At 35.4% G+C, this 23935-nt stretch overlaps 1 protein-coding gene across 3 annotated transcripts in view; it reads left to right on the forward strand.

Annotated features, from left to right (window-relative positions):
• The window catches only part of LOC149805849 (uncharacterized), a 77544-nt gene that overhangs the window by 48140 nt on the left and 5469 nt on the right, over positions 1-23935 (forward strand). Inside the window, exons 15-20 of one of the 3 annotated variants that reach the window (XM_089950573.1) lie at positions 15775-15938; positions 18328-18456; positions 20313-20468; positions 21668-21892; positions 22211-22482; positions 22945-23106. In XM_089950573.1, the coding sequence (XP_089806699.1) occupies positions 15775-15938; positions 18328-18456; positions 20313-20468; positions 21668-21892; positions 22211-22482; positions 22945-23106 (1108 nt within the window). The remainder of the gene's footprint in view (positions 1-15774; positions 15939-18327; positions 18457-20312; positions 20469-21667; positions 21893-22210; positions 22483-22944; positions 23107-23935) is intronic. The other 2 variants (XM_089950574.1, XM_089950575.1) reach the window with 2 other exon arrangements.

Raw genomic sequence — 23935 nt, forward strand, 5'->3', positions numbered from 1 at the left:
ACACGTATAAATGTTTACACAATACAAAAAAACTTGACTGCCAAGGTTGTTTACTTGGACAACTGATAGAGTAGAGCTTGTCTAAGGTAATGGTGGATGGTGTAATTATGTATGGGAATCCCACTTTGATTTCATAAAAGCAATGGGGAAGGTCAGTTATATTAAGGACCATCAATTTAGTGTTATGGGGCAGGGGCCTGACACCTTTTTGTGCAGTTTATTGTCAATAGCACAAGAGAAATTAAATGGCCAGTAACATGCATAAGATGAATTTGCTGCATGTATGTTAATTGTTGTACAATTTGTACTCTAAAGGTTTTAACTGAAGTGGGATGATTGAATTTCCATTATAGCTGCTTCTGTGAAAGACATCCTGCTGACATTAGAGAGCCAGTAGATAAAAGTAGAAAGTGTTAATAGTGAAACCCATGATTTTCTAGCCACACTATTGATATTATCAGCAGGGAAACTTTGGGGTGCTGACACCCAGGCAAAATGTTTATCAGAGAGGGCTAAGCAAACAAAACACTAAACCAATGAAAAAATATTTAATGGACTTGAGAAATTACACCAAGTTAAGAAAAGAAAACAAATGACCTTCTGAAAATCAATGGATAATTTGCAGTCTTACAATGGAATACATTTATTTCACTCTTTCGCATTCACTAGTAACTAAAGCATGACATGTATATTTTAACTTTTAATTGTTTAATTTTTTATTAATTTAAAAGTTGGATTTGGCCAATGTGTTTTGCAACATTCCATTTGACCACCTCATTGGCATACATGACACGTGTCAAACATGGTTAAAGGATCATAAATATAATTATATTATTAATATTCACCATTAATTTGTGACAGATAAAACCATTTTAGACTATTTTAGACAATTTTAAAACTATTTTGTCATGAATCATTAGGCATGTAGTTAATATCTTTAAATTTGTAACAAAATTCTTCTGGTGTTTCTGTCCATTTCTTATGGCAGAAACTACTGCTGTACCAGTAGTGAAAAAGTACCGTGGTACGAACCACCAGAACAAATTACCACAGTAAACTGATATACCGATAACACCACGTATTTCTAATGCAAAGTCATATGTTGAAAATGTTATATTTACTCTCTAGATGGATGGCTATATCAACATGAGGTTTTCACCAATACACTTGTAAGACTTTAATCATATATGAAATGCCCACTCTATATCCTTCTTCCAAACACAATATATCCAGTGGCTTCAGAGATGCAGCTAAAATAAATAAATTCCTTTGTATGAGGGCCTCAAGGTAGATTAGTTCTTAGCTAATTGTGTTACCCTCTTTAAATAATGTCATCATTATTATTATTGTTATTATTATTATTATTATTATTATTAATCTCGGTTTTAAATACAGTACTCTAATATATGGATTACATTATATGTATTTAATGTTATACTATGATGTGCATTTAATTCACTTATTATACTTTATGGTTCTGTTTGAATCTTGAATTTTTTTGTGTGTATATCATGTTGGGAGGACCCACTTATCTCTTTGTTAGTCCACATTTTTTAAACACTGTAGGGGCAAGTGCCCTCATTTACTAAATTACAGACTTAATCCTACATTTGGCATATTGTTTGTGCAGAAAGAATTTTCAAGAACCTAACACCAACAGCATATGAATAGAGTAAATTGAGTCATCCCCATCCCCCAATCAGATTGGTAAAATTGTTTCCTTCAATACAGTGTTGTGCCTCTCGTTTTCGTTTGTAGGTTATGGAGATTTTTGTTACCCTTCTGTGTGTCTCTTTATATATTCTTTTTCATCCTTCTACTAAATAAACATTTAACATTATAAAGAGGCCATTTATGTGCCCCTTCATGCATCACTATCGATTAATCTTGTATTCAGCATGCAGATTTATTGCAACTCCACCCATGATTTCCTAATCAGATTTTGTGTTAATGTCATGCATGCTAATAGTATTTCAGTTTTTGTACTCCATATGCATACAATTCAGGAAGTTTAATTTGGAAGAAAACTCCTAGATAAACACACCCAAATGATAACATTCAGAAAAATGATGTGATAATGAAACATCAAGTATTTATACATTTTGGTATGCCATCAAAGTGTAGTAATTTGGTCAGAAAGTAATATCAATTATTGGATACTTAGTTTTGTACCTTAAATTAGACAGGCTGTAACTGAACAGAAATTTCCAAGTATAGTGTCAAATTGTACTTCGTGTCAACAAGGATGTGTCGCGGCATAGTAGCTTCATCTCTATCTCTGCTTTATATCATCTGACTTGCCCAATACATAGTCCATCTTTAATGAAATTATTAAATAGTTTAAAGAATATAAAGAGCAAATTTATTGAATATTTTTAACCCCACCCACCCCCACCCCCAAAAAACATAAAAAAATTCTTTTGGGAATTGATGCTAATTAAAACGTGGTAAACGAGTATCTGATTGATATGTTATTAGTTGGGTGCTGTCTGATATCTGGAGTGGATTAGTTGGTTTGGGATAATAGCTACTTCACAAGCTTAGTGGTTATATGCCAGAAAAACTTGCCTTTCCAAGATACCTAACAGTACTCATACAATAACTTGTAATTATTCTTTTGATGGATGAATTCATAAATTTCAATCTTAATTTAAAATGTAAAGGGTGAACTTCTGACATAGGTCATGAAAATTTCACCCATTTAAATACGGGTTGGGAGGGAATTTACTTTTTGCTGCTTACATATATATATATATAGAGAGAGAGATTACGAGATTACGATTATATGCATTGTTAGTCTTCTGTCCAAACCTGTCATGCATTAAGTATGCAGATCAATTTATGGCTTTAGAAAGATGAACTAAATGAAGTACAAGCATCTCTGGCCGAAGGTGGCAGTCAAGGGTATTGGGCTAGTTCTTTGATGCCCCAAGTTGTAATTACCCTTTGCCTTCATTCTGCCTTTTCTCCTTCATAGATATCTGGCTTCAATAAGGTAGTTCAGTATAGACAAACCTCTTCATTTGTAGTAGTAGAATCATCCAACCGTGATGAGTGAAACTGTTAATATATGAAGACTGAATGATGTGGATGCGTTGTAGCATGAAGTTTAGTATTAACATTCTGAAGAAGGTGGACAGCCAGATGAGCTCAGCATGAATACTTGTTTGCAGGATTTTGATTTTAATTCTTTTTAAACTGAATTTTTGACAATTCATGGACTCCTCTTTACTCCTGATTACAAATTGTAGCAGGCATTTATTAATACTATTTATTTTTTAAAATAACAAAACATATTGGTGTTTGAGGTGCGAGGGACATGAAATAAAGTATTGTTCCAAATTTGGTCAACATTACATTTGGTGTGCTGCTGATTGTTGTTTAAAAAAATCTTCAAGGGCTGCAAAAGTTCGTTGGATTTTACCCAGTACATTAACTTTACACTATGCATGGTGTTGTGCATGGAACAACTGCATGTTGTCATTGCAGAGATGAAGCAGAAATCAAAGTAACATCATCAACTAAAGATCTGGTGAGTTTGATTATTTTATTTCTTAATCATTCAAGGCATGGCAAAGTATATTGATCAGATCCAGTCATTTAAAAGACTAATGTCATTTTTAAAAACCCACAAGTATAACTGTAAAACCAACGTAATTTGAAATATGCTGAAAAATGATTTATGTTCAGCCTTCACTTTAGTGTTTGTATGTAACTTTAGCTGAACAATTGTGAACTGGAATTCTACAGTGAGCATGATTATGTGCTCAAAGTGCTTTATTGCATTATTTTCATGTTGGCCTTTCAGAGTTGGTAAAGCTGAGTTGATTCATTCTAATTTCTGATCTGACACGTTTTGAAGTTTGAAAAGATTCATCAGTTCTAATACTTTCCATCATATAACATTCAAAACTCGCACTGTAAAACAGTTCGCTAAACATCTGATGCCATTTTCTTTAAAAATATAGACTGGTCTGCTAAGCTTATGAATGGTGGCCCCCCATCTTATATAGCCATGTGGTTCTAGAGACATTAAAATAAAATGTGGCTGATTGTGAGGGGTAAATTTTACATTTTCCACTAATATGCTGGCCATGTTAGAGCAGTGGCCTTTCTTGAGGGGTACTTTTGAACACAGATTCGTCAGTGCTGAGAGATTCTGGCTGTAGACTGGGTGGCTGCTGGTCAGGGGGCCGTTCATGAAGGGTATCAGTGTAAGGAATCTGAGGCAAAGTACATATTTGAAGTAATGTTTTCTAATACTTGTGCTGATTATCATAACTCTCTACCCTCTCTTTATGTCAGGCTTATTGAGTGTTAATTCTAAAGGACAGAACAAAACCCAGAAAAATATCGACATACATATGCAAGAATCTGAACATACACGTACATCAAGCAGGCCTAGTCAAACAGTGAAAAACTTTAGAACATGTTTTTGCCAAGGTGATTGTATTTTGCTTTATTATTCTATAATTAGTAACACTTGAACTGCCAAAATATCAAGCCATATATATATATACATGTTATCATCAGAACTTTGATGTTTTAATGTCATTTTTGCATACAGCTGATTGCCTTGGCATTAATTCCTTCAGCCCCAGCACTGTTATCAGTATCACTGTTGCTTGTGCCCCAGAGAGTTTTTGCCTGTTTGGAAAATTTTGTAAACTTGCATTCACTCTTACCTTAATTTCTCTTATATCCAATAAAAATCCACAAAATTTTCAATAAGTATTCCAAATGAATTTGTCTCCACAGTGATGTATTTTTTTCTTCCTATTTGTCCAAGCCTCTCACAACTTATTTATACACTATTTACAAAATTATGTGCAACATTTTTAGAAATACCACATCATCAGCCCTTAAATTCATTGAAATAAACCAGGAAAACTTAGAGAAACTAAGTGTCCGAATCTAAATCTCACAAAATATCCAACTGCCGAACATATCTTTCCTCTGCTTGCTCAATATTTTCAAGATCAAACCAGAGAAACTCTTCATTTTTGCTCTCATCATCATTAAAAATCACTCTTACATCCACCATCATTTACGACTTTTCATGAACAGAACACATGTAGTGAAACTGCTCAATTAGTAATCCTTGGCTTCTGAACAATTCAAATTTGCACAAAGGAAAGTAAAATCATTTCTGATTGGTTTAATATTGGTCTGATTCTTAAAAAAAAAAAAACGACATATGTAACAATCGGCAACGTTTTTATCTAACGCACATTCACCACGACTGCAGACATGATCGGCCATTGAATGCAGTAAGAAACCACAAATATAGGCGGGATTGGCCATTGAATGCAGAAACTGGATCACGTGTACAGACTGGATCCGGGCTGAAAGAGTTAAGTGACCTACTTGTGTTGCATTGCCATTGACAGCAACAAAGTCTAAAAATATTATGAAACCATTCTTAGAAGAATGATTACAAATATGGTAACCAAATGCCATTATGAAACTTCATAGAGATTATTGAACACTGGTTAGTGTCATGTAACATAGCATATAAAAGTTTTTACTTTGTGAGTAGAAAGTGATTGCTAATTTAATAGATGCATGTCATGCTTATTACTCAAACATTACCTTTTGGTCAACATCATCACAGAAAAGGGGCCCCGAGTGGTCTAAAGCGCTCACCGTTCCAGATCACTGCCATCTCACCTCTGCGTGGGTTCGAGTCCAATGCTTGGCTAGCATGGGTACGTGGGAAAGCCTGCCAGTAGCTTCTCGTGGGTTGGTGGTTATTCCCTGGGTTTTCCAGGGTTCCTCCTCCACCAGTTATACTGGCCACCATGTATAGCCTATCTTGTGCTGGAAAATGGCGTTAAACCCTACAACAGCATCATCACAGAAAAATGCACTATTTAGCTCATCTCAAGCATACTACACACCTTGAATACCAGAAACTCCGTGTAGACTTTTCCTTATAGTAAAACAGGTCTGTAAAGTAAAGTTGAGGCCAAAATTTTATCTTTTCGAGGTTTCATGTTAATGAAATGAAGAAAAAAAGTTTGTAAATGTCCTTGATATATCCAAATGATCAGTGTTTTCTTTTAGAAGGCAGACAGTAATTTAGAAGAAAAGTGGACACTACTGTGATCCTCTTACAATCCACTCCTTCTCTGGCAGGAATGTAGCCTATAGGGGGTTTCACGGTTGCAATGGAGTTACTGATCATAGCGCCTAAAATTACCTCCCTTAGCTCCAATGCGCATGCACACAAAAAATTTCTAGTTCCGGATAGTTCACCGTTCTACACTTGGTTTGCAAAACATATAGTCAACAAAGGAGAGTCTTAGCTGTACTACAGATCATAATGGTTAAATCAATGAATCAGTTATATGTCAAACATCTTTTGTTCATACTAGGAGAATAATTATAGACATTAAATCAGATAATTAGATTCAGTGTCCATACTTACATTATATCAGATAATTAAATAATAGTTACTTTCCATACTTAAATGATATCAAATAATTAAATTAAATACACAGTCCATACCTGATAATATAGATTCATTATCCATAATTTCAGATACATCTGTAGGAACATTTCACTTTGCTCTCCGATTTTAAACATGTATTGCACATTTTTGGCTATATAACTTAACAAAAACAATCTCAACAATTTGCATTTTTCATATGTTGATACATCCTTCTTTCTCAGTTACTTTTGCAAGGCTAATAGTTCGTTTATAACACGAGTGAAGAAAGTTATAACACAAGTTCAATAAGAAAATTATAACACGAATTTGATACATCAGCTGATTTGTAATGCTGAATATTTTAAACCAGAATTTTTTTTTTTTTTTAAATGGAACACATTATTTTAATGTATTCAGAGGAACTTAACAAAGCAATAATTACATTAGCTATCATAACGATAAATGAGTAATTAATGCAGACGGAATATTTATTCATATTTGGGTGTAAATGTCGTACAATATTGAGATTATTGAAATTAAATAACATGCCCAACGACATTTTTTAATTTTGTTTCATTTCCTTTTTGACTTTTGAAACATCAAGTATCGAATGGTACATGCAATAACTTTCAGCATGAATTTTCTTTGCTCATGCTGACACGTAATAACTCACAAATTTGCTGGGGTCTTTAGACAACATGTCTGATTGCCACCAGCAAATTCATCTGGAACAGCCTTCTTAAAATTAGTTTAATTCTGTTTAACTTTCCTTGCATCAAATATGTAAGTTTTATAGATCCAATTTTTTCACAAATTCCGTCCTATTACTTTGGTTTGCCTTTAAATCAATATTGATCCATGTGACCAAATGTAAAATTGCAACAGTATGATTTAAAAAAGAAACTGCTTGTAAGAACATGCTCTACAAGTCAATAATAAATGGATACTCACAAATATTCATATTTGTTGTCTTTATCTATGACTCTTTCTGTCTTAGCATAATTTTATACTCATTTTTAACCAGAAGTATGTTTATGTAATATACGTATGCAAACACACATTCATTCGAGGATATACATACCCATGCACCAGATGAAAGGAGATATACATACATACAGACAGACAGGCTGATAGGTGAGGGCCACAAATGTCAATATTTCTCCAAATTGTATCCTCTAAAATTTCCAACCGTTCAAGGAAGTAAAATAATCATCAAGGAGACTCGTATTTGCACCTGTCTGTGTAAACGTGGTTGACATTTGTGCATTTTGAAAAATATAATGGACATTAATAGAAAAACAACAGTCTAAATCAATAATAAAAGAACCGTAAGAAGTTAAAATTTGTTTCTTGTTGTTCAAACTCCATTAACTGCTATGATTGAAGCTGTAAAAAAAATAAACATATTTTCTATATTCTATATTCGATTCTGCTTGCATAATGTGAGCAGTCTGTCACATTTTCTTGATCTACATCTGATATCTTAATTGACTGAACTATCCAGAAGTGAGTTGCACCGAGATGCCCTCTGGTGTTTTCAAGGGGAGATACTAACCGTGAAACCCCCTATAGAGAGGGATCACACATACTTTTAATAATTATGTAATTATAAAAGGTGTCCTGAAGTCAATGTGATAAAATTTGTATCCGTGTTACTTATAATTGTGAAGAAACATTTATCAGTGTGCAAAACCATCTTGTCATTAAAATCAAGACATTTGGCTGTAATTATTGTCCAGTTTTTACCTTTGCTGTCTAGTGTATAACTAATATTATTTGAAGCTTTCTTGCGTCTAGTGATCAAAGGACTTGCCTTCTCTATTTATTTAGTTGAAATGCTTTCTCATTCCCTTTTCAACTGAGAATGTCTAAAGATGGCATGCATTTTTGGCAAGATCTTATTACTGTATTGACAATTTGTAGTTGTTACACAAATGCTTAGTATTTACGAAGGAAGTAAGCTTGTGTGATACATTAGTATTAGTCTGGTTCCCTTTTCATTACAGTTTGTACTGTATTGAAGAGAAGCCACAATGGCTATGTACCATTTTTACTTTCTGATGACAAGATGTCACATTGACTTGGGGGCCGCTCACCAGTTAATATGTACTTTTGAGAGAGTGACGTATGTAAGGTGAAGTAGTTGGCATTTAAAACATGCACAATGGAGAGAATGTTGGCATACCTCTATGCTACATTTATGTAATGTGGATGATATTTCTTTGGATATTGTACTTTTGGAAATTTGAACATGATTTAAGCACACTGCTATTTAAAGTAACTGGGTCATAATCTCCACTTTCCAAAATAGCAGTCGTGGATTTCATTCAGTACGTACAAAGTTTTCACGATTAGAATCACAACTATGAAAGATTCAGTAACCTAGGTAAAGGCTCTGATACTGATGTAGGCAGCAATTAGTTTTTATAAATTATCAAATTCAGATGACTTAGTGATCTAGACGCGGACAAAAAACTTGTAAATTTCGAGAATGAGAAATGGCAGCTGTGGCCTCACTGACAAGACGGTGAACGAGTTCTCTCAAGATTTTAAAGCATATAAAAAATTCTTCTGTGATAAATAATTACACAGCTATAACAATCAGACTACTCTTAAATTTTTCCACACATAATAGATGTGTATCAGAAATGTAAAATGGTTAAAATTGCTGTTAAATGTAACATACACTACATTGCTTAACAGTTCACAGGCAACCTTATGCGTATGGATGGAGTCGACTAGGTAACAGGTGTTCTGTTTATAGTGCGCTGCACTTTGTAACTATGCTCTATGAGGTAAAGGGTTAAAATAGGGAAAATGAATTTTGCCAGACTAGACAATACCAGCTTATGAAAGTGCAATGAATGAATTACCAAATATATAAAATGTAAAAAAAAAAGTTATATGCTCTTTTTTTTATACAATTTACCTCTGAAGTTCAGGAAGTGAAAACAACCAAGTAGAGCTAGCACTTTTTTGAAAGGTGCACATCTGAAGTAAGGCCAAGCTGTATAATCTATAACCCATAGTACACCCATCAATCATGCACCAAAATAAAGGGAATTAAAGGTTCTTTGAATTATACCTAAGATATACAAGGACTTTTTTAAATAGCCAGTATAACCAGTGAGGAAAGCCGGGGAAATTCTTTTTCTTTAAAATCCTAACCCTATGCAAAATATGAAACTGTAGAGCACCACCTTGAGCTGAACAACACCATGCTTCTTAGCTTTTGTTATCTTGATCAGTAGCACAGTAGAACTTGACCACTGTTATGAAAACCATCTGTTTTAATAAACCATATTTAAAAACAAGAAGATTTATTATTTAGTATTGTGACTTGTCATGAGAAATCATCTATCTCAAGATCATAAATTTTATGGCAGGCAATTAAAAAAAGACACCATGAAACACACATCAGTAAGGATATTCGATTTGCTTGCCTCTCTGTATGTATTAAAGTGGTTACTTTATCTATTGTTAGAAACCAGGTAATATTTGAGATTTCTGTTTGTTAACTTTCTGTGTCTACTCGAGGGGCCCCGAGTGGCCAAGTGGTCTAAAGTGCTTCCCGTTATGGATCACTGCCATCTCACCTGTCTGCGCGGGTTTGAGCCTCGGATTCGGCCAGTGTGGGTATGTGAGAAAGCTTACCAGTAGCTTCTCTTGGGTCAGTGGTTCTTTCCAGGGTTTTCCCAGGTTCTTCCTCCACCATTAATACTGGCTGCCATGTATAGCCTGTCTGTGCTGAAAAATGGCGTTAAACCCTACAACAACAACATTTACTAGAGGTGGTGTGGGGGATTTAACCAGTTTTGCACTAATATACTGGCAGCATTAGAAGGGTACTTTTGAACAGGAATTTATCAGTGCCAATTGATTCTGGCCATGCGAGTGGCTACTGGTTAAGATTGGAACCACTGCACAAGCCTTCATTTCAAGTTTTTAGTGAATATTATGTCATTTGAATGGCCTACCCAGGCCAGTTAGGGTCATCTGCTGCAGTGCCCTTGGGAAAGGCACTTTGCTCACATTTTCCTTGGTGTGGTAAAGCCAACAGTTTGTTAAAATTGCAGTTTTAAAAACCTCAGAAAACTTGCCGAGTTGTATAAATTTTACTGTTTTATTTGGACCATAACTAATTTTGAATGGGGAATTTTTTTAATGTGAATATTCGTATGGCCCATTATTCCTATCCATCCTTCCAAAAAGAATTCACCTTTTAATATACTGTTGCATTTATTTTGCATTGGAAAGGAGAACATTTGTTGATGTTAAGTCTAGCGAACAGTAATTAATTTCTCTACTGCTGGGAAGTTCAACACATGAGCAGTCATCTTGATGTAGATTGGATCTTCAAAGATGAAGGAAATAACTGAAGTATAAAGATTTTATGATGCATATTGAGAACAAGGAAAGAAAAAAATTAGTGTTTTGATGGCATCTGGGATTTTTTTATTACTTTAATGCCAAGCACAGTCATACCCAGTTACTTAGTAAAATAAAGTAGATTAATGGAAAGACTGTGAATGGCTTAAGTCACTGGAACAGGATGCAGGATTAAAAAATATATACCAACTTGTTTCTGTTTGCTGAAGTATGGGGGTTCATATTATATATTCTGAAAACGATTTATGTACCAAACTCACAGCCATAACCAATTCAAAAAAAGGTTTAAATTTGTCAGGCATGACAGACTTCCATTTTCTCTAATGGCTGTCAATAAAGTTTGCCCCATTTATTTTCTGAGCAGCATACAGATTCATTTGATATAAGAAATCCTTAAAAAATAGTTTGTATGCTTGGTATTCTTGATTTCGACATTTAATTTTGAAATACTTCTTAACACATTAACCCCTGGAGCTTTTTGTCATTTTTGCCTGAAAATCGAGTAGGAAACACATTTTGAGAAGCTATTTCTGAATAGACTCGCAAACACCAAATCCCCGGTCATCTTTCAATAACATACTGCCTAGTTGTGTTAGAAACATCGTTTTTCATTTGCTATTTAACTCACGCATGAGCAGAAGGGTAAAAGTTTGATTTGTTTTTTTTTTTTTGTTTTTTTGTTTTTGTTTTTCTAAACGGAGCCAATATTTTGTATGGAGACCACTCTTTATTCCAAATGCCCATCTTGTCCTACCTTTTGCAAAGGCTCATCTGTCTGTTTGCAGTTCATACCGGTTTGCCTTAGATCTGAGACCAAAAAGTCTAAAATCCAGACACAAAATCGGATTCCAACCATGGGCGAATTTTGGGTTTAAAAAAGTTGGGTCCAAAAAATGAGGTTTTTTAATCGGTATTTTGTAGTGCAACTAGATAATCCAGAGTATTTGGTATTATTGTAGAGCTACATCTCTCTACCTTTCTATAGTACCATAATACCCCCATACACTTTAGTGTATCATGCATGACCATGACACTACAGAGCTCAGCAGTAGGCTACTACCTCCTGCCACGTTAAGTCGTCGCTAGGGGTTAATGTGTTAATAGGGGGTTGATCAGCATGCTGGGTTTTTTTGGGGTAGGGGTCCATCCAGCACATACATTGTATTCATCATTTTCAGGCTAAAAAAAATCACCCTAAAGATTAACCATGTTGGAAGTCAGTCAGTATGGGTTCTCAAAGTAGTTTGTATTTTAAATAAACAATTTTAAGGCTTTCTTGATGAATGCAAGGTTAAAACTCTGACAGAATGCTTGTTCCAGAACCTAATGTACCAGCCAAATTTATTTAATAGCCATTGATGTCAAGCTGAAACACCCAGATGAGTAAACAGTTGCCCACCTGAAAAACGACATGTTGTGACAAGTGCTACAGAATTCCTACCAGCTGCACCACTTGTTTCTTGACAAGTTCCATAGATATTCACTTACATGTCAACATTTTTTTCCTGAAAATTCTATTCATGCTGAGTAATGGTTTTCTTGTCAGCACAACATAAAAGAAAATCATGGGGTAATGTTGGAATCTCAGTTTGCAATTTTTTCCCTCTGCTTTTATGCCACAATTCTCATTTTTTATGCGTATCTGGCATGCACAAATGCATATGTGGTATGCACTGTGTTTATCCATTTCATGATGGTATTCATTACACAGTACTTGTATCTAGACTTTGTTGGATTTTAATAATTTGAAAACCTGACCAATAAATTATATACTACCAACCACAAAGTGAAGTGTATGTCAGTGTTTTTTTTTACCATGGTTGTTTATTAGTAAGTATATTGATTCCATTTTCTTGCAAGTCCTAACAACCAGTATTTGTAATAATTTATGTTTTGCTGTATAATCACTGATGCAATAAAAGTTTTGATTTAATTTGTATTTTCATTTTCCATTAGCTAGGTTCAATTTTCAAGTGACTTTTCCCACTTTTATGCCAGTGCCCAAGAAACCCATTGCTTGTAAAGGCATCACTTGCTTTTTTTTCCAAGTTGACAAACCTTTTGATCGAGTGCATGTTTGACCATAATCCCTTAGTTTTTAAGTCAGACCCTCTCTGATTTCCCACATGACAACCCTTTAATTGAGTTATGAGTTGGATACTTTCTCCGTGCAACATAACAGAGGGTAGTTATTTGAACTCCCAGTGATCCAAGTGTTATTTACAGAGCCCAGGGTCAGTTAATACATAAGCACCTTCACAAGACAATAAAGCTGAGGAAACAAGTCGATATTTATGATAGCTAAACGATTTACAAGCACTAGTCTACTATATAGAATTTCATAACTTAATGATTATGAAGTCTTGGACTTTTGAACCAGATTACATTTTATCAAACATAGGCAACTTACTCAAGGTCATGGGCTGATGAGTGATTTTTGAAGACATACTGTGATGTAAATTGATGGATAAAACCAGACCATGGGCTGCATGGTGCCTGCCACTGCATTAGATAGTACCATATATAGGATACTGTGAATCATACAAATGTGGACTTTAAGGCATGTGGAATTAACACATTAGTATATTGTGATTTGGATCATTTTAAACCTTTCATATACCTATAACTGAATTCATGGATTTATCATAAATGGATTTAAAATGTCAAGCATTATGGATTTTATTACTTGAAGATGGACAAATTGTGAATTGTCAGTTTAATTGTGACCTTGCTCTCAGTAATATAAATGTGTTTTACACTGGTTTTGTCTTTATTTCTCTCTTTAAATACCTGTCTGGTTTGGCTTGTTTATTTTCCAAAGCGCTCCTCTGACTTGCTGACAAGAAGTCATCCCTTCAAATGCTGACTTAATAACATATAAGACGGTCAAAGAGAAATTGACTTTTTATAGTCCTAGAAAGAGGGAGTCAACTTGTAAATGAATATATATGATATTTGAAGGATTAATATAATTGACGAGTGGGCATGACCTTGCTTAGATGTTTGTTTAATGTACTTGTAGTTAAGATAACTATATATCCTTTGTATTTACTGGATATAGCTTAGTCATTTGCAGTATTCGTTCCAGTAATGGAAAATGTGATGCCAAAGACCCTACTTAGGTCAAAATTGGGGTCAGTTACAAACAAGAAAGCTAAACTGGATTCACAAATATTCACACCCATTTATCAGCTTCCCCAAGTGTAAGCCTTTCATGCAGGGTTCCTATTGCTTGAAAAACCATCCTCTGGAAGTTATTTTGGACACAGAAATCTTTTATTTCTTTCTTCACTCCAGACTGTTTTGGAAATGGACATAAAATGCAGCAGTGATTTTGCTGAAGAATTCATCTTTATAAATATTGTATGTTTGATAAGCAACCGTGTGCTGTCAGTTGGTGCCCAAAGTAATCAAAATTAGTGAGACATTTTTGTCAGCCGCTAAAATTGTCTTTTGCTTCTGTGGCAGTGAATGCACTATATTTAGTAAGCCAGTCAACACCTTTACGCATTGACATTGTCATATGTCGTGTCATTCAGGAAAGTTTTCCGACATGTAAGTTGTTTTGAAATGAAACCAATATTTGCATATTTATTTATTAAATCAGAATGAAATCTACATTCTCTGAGCCATAGTGTAAATTTATAGCTCTAAAACATTGTGCACATAAATGTACTTGGCACTTTATGAACAAAAACTTCGTCTTGTCTTCCTTCCCTTGAACACCTCTTGCATCTCCCACATTGCTGTAGTCATTGTAGTTCTTGCATTAGCTATATTTCTGGCATAAATGTTTCTTTGCAAAAAATTTCACCAGATATTCAGAAGAGACAAAAAATGGAGAATAATCTTGCCCGTGTCTTTGTAGTCCAGGCTTGGCAGTTAAGCTAACATAAGAATAAAAATCATAAATATCTCCCACTCCATTATGCAAGTGAACAATGGCCTCCTCATTGGGTTCCAAATTGCTTATCTCAGGTGTTGAAACTGGATTGACATCAATCTCCCAAGTCAATTTCACATTCTCCTATATCACTTGGATTAAATCTTTATAACTTGCTAATATCCAATTAAAACCCATCTTTGTTTACATCAACTACACATAGCTATAAATTGCAAAACAAAATTACCATTGTGTCTAAATCTATAATGTTGCAAATTTCTTGGGGTACAGTCCTCATTGGTTGTGATAATCAAAAATGTGTAAAATTTTGTACCTGAGCCAATCAGTGTAAAGTTAACAAAAAGCAGAGGACACAAGATCCTGGCACTTTTAATCTTCGGGCAATGGTTTTCACTGCTTTATTTCTCTCGTTTAAAAAGAAATTAGAATTATTTTTTTGAAACCTTATTAAATGGTTTGCTCCATAAAGTGGGTGTTGTGCATTACTTTGCACAAAGATACAGTCTGACAGTTTTCAGTTCTATGAGCCATACAAGAGACAATGCAATGTTGACAATGCAGTGTTGTTTAGCTACCACAATAATTGTTCTTAATGCCCAACCATCTGCCTATATGCCCTGTTATTTCAAAACTTTTCATTTGACTTAGACTTTTTTAAGAATAATACTGGATAGCAACTTAAAGGAATGGCTTCATGTAAAGAAGTACAAGTTGGGATTGATATCACCTTCCTACTGTCATATTTGTGCCAAGGTGTGTTTTGATTTGACTTTAAAGTTTTTCTTGCATAAGTAGTTTTTGTCAGCATAAAGAATTTCATGGATTTAAGTCCTGTTTGATATGGTGCCTAATATAATAATCAAGTTCAGAGTTGACTATCACCCTTTTTATATACAAATCATAGCCCTTGTCTTTAGATGAGAGTTTGCCCTTTGCATGATTAATCTGAGGTTCTCGCATTCTCGCACTTGAACCTGTTAGCAGGGTGTCCATGTATTCTGGACAGTTTAGTTTCTAACTATTTCTCAAGTCATTTTCTGGGTTCCAGGAAGAGCGGGAGAGGGAAAGACTCAGACAAAGGGAAAGACAGCTGCGAGAGGAAGAAAGGAAGAGGAAAATGGAGGCCATTCGGGAGCATAACCGTCAACGAGAGGTGCAGAGGAAACAGAGGGCAGAGGCCATTCGATTGGCCAAAGAAAGGGATCGACTGAGGTACTGTACATATTACCTCAGATAGAAGATAACTTTACCTTGTCAGAGTTTTGGTTATTCTGGCAACCCTGAAGTTTTTATAAATTTATATATTCTCCATTGCAATCTTCAGTTATTTACTGTCATGACTTAATATCACATCTTATAAAGCATAAACAAGTTTCTTAGAACTAAAACAAAATTGATTCTGCTTTACAGCAAGGTTTGACTTCTATGATACTGGCATCTTCTATGTACTGAATAACTCGTTATGGTAACAACTCTGTGTTAACAGAACTGTATGGATTTTCCAGCTGATAATGCATTAATAATGAATGGAATTAATAAAGAGTTGCATCCAACATTTTGTAGACATTTAAACTGACTCACACCAGAGGGTTCTCTAACACTGTCGACTTGTTGGCATTCAAAGCAAATGCCAGCTCCCAGTGTAACCAAGCAGACAGACTGCTTGCTGTCCTTTTCTGGTTTCAAGAATAGTCCATCTCAATAAAAACTGTGTCATCTATGTCCAATACTTGCAGTGTCTAGTTATAATAATTCTAAAACTAAACTGAACAAATAAAAAGGAACTCTTGTATACACATGTTAAAGAGATGTAGCTCCAAAATTTACAGAATTATTGATCTTATCAAAGACGGTGAACTTCATCACATCTGTTGCTTTGAAACCGATTGGCCCAATATAATGAACTCTCGTATTATTAGAAATGTCAACATATTGATGGTATTTGGGATCCCTTGGCAACACTCAGGTTGGTACTTGTAAATCTATGAATAATTGGTATCTTTGCCTTCTGTTTTTAAAATCAGTAGGTGGGGGTTACAAACAAATGATGTGAGAATACTAGAGCTGCAGATCCAGGTTAGTAAAAGGATAAATGCGATAAAAAAAATAAAACTTGGAAAATTTATAGACCTGTGAATTCATCATTATTTGTGGTAGACCAATTTTACTGTATTATATGGTTGCTAGAAAGATAAATTCAAAGACTTTTAGAAATTTTCATTTAGACTTTCTTTTTCTTTTAAATATGAAAAAAATGTTTAACCACAGGTTTGGATCATATCACAGGTGCCTTAGACAGTGTATCCCCCAGGGGTGTAAAATTGGGGGTTAAAATAAATTTGGTGTCAGAACTGGGGGTCAAATAAAAAATGTTTTTTTTTATACAAAAAAGATGTACTGACAAATTTTCATCTGACCCTTACTTTTTCAGCTTGAAATAGGATAATTCAACTTGTGCAACAGTGTCTCTCTCTCTCTCTCTCAACATGCACAATTAACAAACCAATGCATTGATAATTTTATTCATTTTTCTTTTAAAGTCATACTTTTAACAGTCACCTTATTATCATTTTGAAGCAATATTATAGACCAACACTTTACATATAAGCCAATACAAAAAGCCAAATAAATCTTTTTAACCAAATGGCAGTTAATTTACAGTCTGTCATAAAATGTGTACTATCATCTGTTTCATTGTACTTCGTCCTAGAACACATTTATCCAAAAATCAAGGAAGCCAATTATCTTCTTTCTAATAAGTTACACTTGAACTTTAAGATCTTTCTTTTATTGCAGCAAAGTTAAAAACCAACAAAATCTACAATGACCCCCTGACTTTGTAATCCAAATAACGCATTGTCTCGGCAAGTTTACTGATTTCTTTGTTGTGGAAGAATTTTGGGTTATAATGTGTTCTCCAGATACCTTGTCATGAATGAGGACAGATTTGTTAAAATTCTTATACCCTATCAAGAATGGATTTTTCACTTTTGCAGTCTTAGCAAGCACGTGATCAGAAGTCTCACCAATAATCTTAATGGAAGTGCCGTATTCCAGTCAAGGGAATTGTTTCCTCCATTTTTCATTAAAGTTAGATCCACAGTTACTCTTTTGTGTTCTGCTTCTTTCACTTTCGTGGCTAATGATTCTTTCTGCATGTCATTTTAATCTGGAGATCACTTTCTAGTGCAGCAAGCATTGAGGTTAAACATCTAGACGACATCTTACTGAGCTCGATGAAAATCGTGTGAGAGCTCATGAGATATGGCAAGCTACTCTGTCATAACATTGTCTGTGCTATTCTGGTTCCCTGTTTCGTATGTTCCCTGTGTTGCACTCTGCTATATAAATAGAGGTGTGTAATGCAAAGAGCAAAGCAGGGAACCAGTCTATGCCTATGCTCGAAGCATACACGATGCCATCCCTCATCCAAAGCATTGAATATTACATAAATCCTGATCACATTATGCAAATCCTTTGCGTCAAAATAAAATGCATGGCAACAAAACGTGTCAATTTTCTCTAGCGTGTGTCCCTGACGCACAAATGTGCATAAAGGGAAACACTGCTTAGATCCTGATTTTCTATGAATTTCTTGTAGGCGAGAGCGTGAGCAGCTTGAAAAGGAAAGATTGGAGGCCCAGCGACTGGAACGGTTGAGACTGGAGCAGCTTGAACGCGAGAGGATTGAAAGAGAACAGGAGGAAAAACGGCGCCTTGAGAAACTCAGGTAGGTAGTGAATGTTTTCCTTGTCTTATAGTTGTAAACATGAATTCACTGACACTGTTGAAGACTATGCTGTCTTTTATGTAGTGGATTCTATAAAAAAAATATATAAAGAACATTTTTCTTTAAAGTTAAAACTTTGATTGGTAATTTATGCTGATTGAAAACTTTTCATCCTGTGCATTTAGCACACTCGACAGCCTATATGCTGTTGTAGAGTGGTCTCTTGACATGGAGGACACATTAAAAACAAAGAAAAGCAGCAGTAATTATTCTTTTACATATTGGATCTGGGGACTAAACATTGTGACACAAGATGTGCAAAGCGAGTTCATTACAGCTGGTCTTTTCAACAGAAATTTCTTGTGTCCATTGTTTAAAAAGAACTTAAATACTTTTAGGCCTTTAGAGGGAATTTCTTGAGTGACAAATGTTATCACCTGCTGAATGTACCTAGTTGACACTGTAGTCAATATCAAAACCAGTTGCATCATTCATGACATAGTGGGTATTTTGTATGTGATCTTTGTTGGTGTTTGTACAGGCCATAGTGTATAGTCAAAATTACAACAAGACCTTAGTACAGTCTCAGTGTTGAGAGTACATGGAAATTGAATTATACAGGTCCATTGATGAGATTGAGAATTTGGGATTGTAAAATGTATAGTCATAATTTCTGGAATCCATAGTACAGATTAATTGGATGTTCATAAAAGAAAAGAACATGATTGAAGTCTTCTTTAATCATATCCAATATATGGATATCATCCTATTTTCCATAGATTTTTGTATTGTGGCTTCATTTCAAACATATCCTTTTGGTGGTGGTTTAGTAATTTCTCCCCAGTCCTTGCTGTATTTGAATGCATCTGTGTAAATTTTTGCCACTTTTGAAGGGTTTTTGCACCTTGCTTAGAGGTGTGGTGCCTTAGTAAATTTTTACCCCTTGGTATTGTTGTATCCTCAATCCATTTTTAGTTTGGTTCAATTCTTTTTCTTTCTCTTTTAGTTTCTAATTGTGTTGCCAGGTGTGGGTAAATGCAGTCATAGGAAGGCTCCCTGGGCCACTCGCCCAAACTGTTTATCGTGTATTAAGGGTGATTGTTCCCCACTCCCACCCATGTTGCCATTTAATCCCTATGATGATGATGAGTTTTGCTTTGCTCACCTGTCTAGTATTAGAAATTGGATCAGCACCCCTCCCCTTTTTTAAAAAAAAATAACATTACCTTTCTTTCCTTTTAATCCCTACTGTATTTTGAGAACCTCAGTTACCCTGTAGTTAGTCTTAATTTTACCCCATCATGTCTCGTCTTTGGTTTCGACATATGTTGGACTGGGCTGGCCATAGACCTCTGCAATATATGGCCTTGTTCAGCAAAAAAGAGGCAGGCTACTGCTCTGTTCCTAGATTGTCAAGAGAGTAATTTATTCAGTATGTTGGATATGACTAATGAATCAGACAGGGATATTGTGCATTTCTCTTTTAGCCCTCTCGTCACTAATTGGAAAGAATAATTAGCTAGGAATGTGGACTTTGCATCCTAGGAAAGGGTTGCAGTTCAATAGTAGCAGATTAGACTTGCGTAATTATTAAAATTGGCCCAAGAAAAAGATGTACAATATATATACTTCTCAATCTGGTTTAGAAACCTTTAATATTAAACCATTTAATTAACCTAAACTTTTAAATTAATTTTATACATACAGACTTCATAGACCAATAATTTTCAATAGCGCAAGAGCATTATGAACTAGATTGATGTTTACTTTTACTGTCTTCACATAGATTTACAAATATATATTAGTTTTTGTACTTTGAATATCACTTTCCAAAATGCTCAGATTGTATTTTCCAGACTGCAAGAAGAACAACAGAGAAGGGCCTTGAAGAGAGCCTTTGAGATGCATGAAAGTCGTGAGTCTCGTGGGAGAGAGTCACGAGAGCAGGGTGGATTTTGGTCTGAACCTAAGAGAGCAGCTGCATCTGATAGATATGATCAACCTACAAACAGGTGAGGTGCTGTTTGTTATAGGAATACTCTCAGCTTTTGATTCCAATCACAATATATCATCAGAAGTTAGAAAGGGCTAAATTACATTAGTGCAAAAAAGGAAAATCTGTCCATGCGTAACAAGAATGAAATTTTGCAGACAAGCTGTTTCCATGTAAAAGTAGTGCATATATACTATTTGCATAAGGGACATATCCAGGGTCTACTACATGCAAACTCAAACTTTTTTTTATTTCTTGAATGCTCAACATGCTAATGACCATTTAACCTTTAAGAGTCCATTAAAATTAGAGTTTTTCATGTTGCTGTTCCTAGTATGCAATACAGATGTAATTTGAGCTCGACTCATATGATACATAGGCCGATGTATTACACAGCTGCATTGTTCCTGATTCATAATGCAGGGCTAGAAAATTACATTTTCTGGCTGTCTGGTCCAGGACTAGGAGGATCTATAAGCAAAGCATTGATCCAGCAATTACAGTGCATAGAACATAAATGGTCCCCACACTGTTGGTTATCTGACACCATATTTCTGGTGGCTGAGTGGTCTAAAGCTCTCTCCGTTACGGATCACTGCCATCTCACCTCTGTCTGCGTGGGTTTGAGTCTCGGATTCGGCCAATGTGGGTATGTGAGAAAGCTTGCCAATATCTTCTCGTGGGTCAGTGGTTCTTTCCCAGGTTCTTCCTCCACCATTAATACTGGCCGCCATGTATAGCCTATCATGTGCTGAAAAATGGCGTTAAACCCTACAACAGCAACAACCATATTTCTGCTTAGTTTCTCACTGCTCTAGAAAATTCTACATGCTTACATTTCTTTCGTAGGAATAAACCCCCTGACAGAAATCCACAATCTTTGCATCACACATCTAAGTTAAAATTTCGAGAGATTAAAATCACAACAAAAAATATATGAAACATTGGGATAGGTATACTCTGCCAAACGGCATTATAGTGATGCTCGTTTGTGTTCTAAAATGTAGACATAACTACTGGCATTTTTTTTTGCCATTATTTCATAGACTTCTAGCAGAAACCGTCCATCACAACAGCATATCTGTATCTCCCTCAGTTCATGGTTGTTAGTTTAGTTTCATTTTTTCTTGTAGGGGACTTCTTTCCAGGTTTTATTGCATAATTTAGGTCTCAGTTTGTGCCTTTATTGTTAAATGCTGATACCTTTTCACACTGTAGGATAGAACCAGATAACAGGGGGTATAATAGGGATGAAAGACTTGCCAGCCGTGCAAGTGGAGTAGCAAAAGACAATTTTGAGCGAAAGGTAGAACGCTATGATAGAAGGGATGGCAGGCCTATTGAGGCAGATGGAAACCGTCGATTTGAGAGGGACAGAGATTCTGGACCCATGAGACGAGAGTCAAATTCTAGGGAGCACAGAGTTGATGATAGGTATGACAAGTAAGTATGGACTTAAGGTTTGAAAAGTTGCATAATTATTAATAGCATAGGAATAGCTGATCTCCAGAATACCAAAATGGACTCTTCTCTTACCATTGGATACAAATTAGTTGCTTTTAATTGTATAGTGACTTCGATTCACTTACTAAGAACAATATTACCACTGTTTTATGCTAGATTGAACACTTGTGTTTAGGTAGGGAAATGTAACTTTCTTCTTGTGTGAATCATAGGTGAGACTTAAGGAACACTTTGGCAATGGCTTTGTTGCCCTTTGAGTTACAGGATTATGACATTAACAGTATAACGCTATTTCAGTTTTAGTGACCGTAGTCATGACAGAAGTGACAGGGGTGGCAGAGAAATGCATGAAGATAGACGAGACATTGTCTACCGAGATAGTCACAGAAGTCGTGATGGTGAACGACGGGAGAATATTGCAGGTCATCGCCAGGAATCAGACAGACGGAACATAGGACGCAGCAATTCTCCACGTCACACAGACAGCCGTTCTGAATGGAAATCAGAACGCAACAGCATGCAGCATGGTGCTCAGTCATCTGGAATAGGACAGGGAGAGCCACGCAGGGGTAATGGCCTGTTTTAAAATTGCTTCCTGAGATCTGAATTGTGATTTTTTTTTACTTCTTCCATAAATCGATCCATTATATTGTTTCCTTCACGTGAATTGCATTGAAGCATTTGAGTGAAAGCAGTATCAACTACTAGAAAAACTACAATCCATTGCTATAATTGAATTGCTGGTATGTATATAGTGTTTGAAAATGTAAAAATGGATTGCACAAATACACCCTTCCAAATTGAACAGGAAATACAGCAAAATAAAATACAAAACATGAAGATTTTAAAATTCAGTGCAGTTTTTTTACAGGTTTGTTGTGGATATTACAAATTACACTGACGCAATTCCAGAATATAAAAATTGTATAGGATAAAACTCTAGGGAGAAAGGTAGTGATGCACCAGTTCATTTTTTCATTTTGGCATCCTGTACAAGTGATAGCAGTTGCCATTTGAATCTTTGATTGCAGACAGTCGCACAGGGGGATCTGGGATTGGAATATCTCCGGGATCAAGGGAAAACTGGCAAGTCAGTCGAGGTGGAGGTCACGGCAGCAGCACTCAAGGTCCATCTGATGATCGCTCACACAGCAAGGGTGGTTTTTCACGGAACCAAGCAGCAGGACTATTAGGTAAGCTTCGAGGGAGAGAATTTGTATTTATTTCCTTGCTGGGTGAGTACATTGACCCCAGGGATACTGTCAGAGGCCATATGTAATTTAAATTTTTAAAAAGCACGAAGATTTAGGTTGGCAAGCCATACAGGTGTGACTGGTTAACTCGTCTGGCCATAAGGCCAAGTAAGTTTATGGTATGGTCCTGTGTCCATTCAGGAGTTGTCAATTGACAATCCATCCATCTAAAAATGCTTGTTACTACTATACCTTGGATCTGATTGGTCACTCATGGAATACAAGTTATTGATCACAAGCTATATGGTTAAGAAAGGGGATCCTGCATCTGATAGACCAAGCTTGTTACGGTGGGGGTGGTGGTGGTCATATTTCTGATTTGAATTTGATACATTTGAAAAACATGTTTATCTCTTTAAGATCATGGATGGGTTAAGTAAGAATTGCACAAATCTTGTATCTGATTGGTTGAGCAAGTTACGACTCTTGAAGCCATTATTTTGATGAAGATTTAATAATACTTGGAATGTGGTTTTTAATTATATGCCTATCGATTCTTTATTCAAGAAAAAAGAAAAAGAAGAAAGTTTACCATCATTTGCTAAGCAGGAAAATGATACTTGTGTTTTCTGAATCAGTATCATCAAATGCATATGTAGTAGTTTAACTTTTATATCGTGCTGACAATTAGATGTGATTTAGTAATCAAGATTGCCAGCATTTTTTGCCACTCTAATGACTGTATTTTGTAAGATATTGATTAGGCTTGGTAAGTAGGCTTATGTCATCAAGATCTGGTTTAACAGGATTTTGGCTGAAATTCATGTGC

Source organism: Sinohyriopsis cumingii, chromosome 2, assembly GCF_028554795.1.
Source record: "Sinohyriopsis cumingii isolate HCF-2022 chromosome 2, ASM2855479v2, whole genome shotgun sequence".
Lineage (NCBI taxonomy): Eukaryota > Metazoa > Mollusca > Bivalvia > Unionida > Unionidae > Sinohyriopsis > Sinohyriopsis cumingii.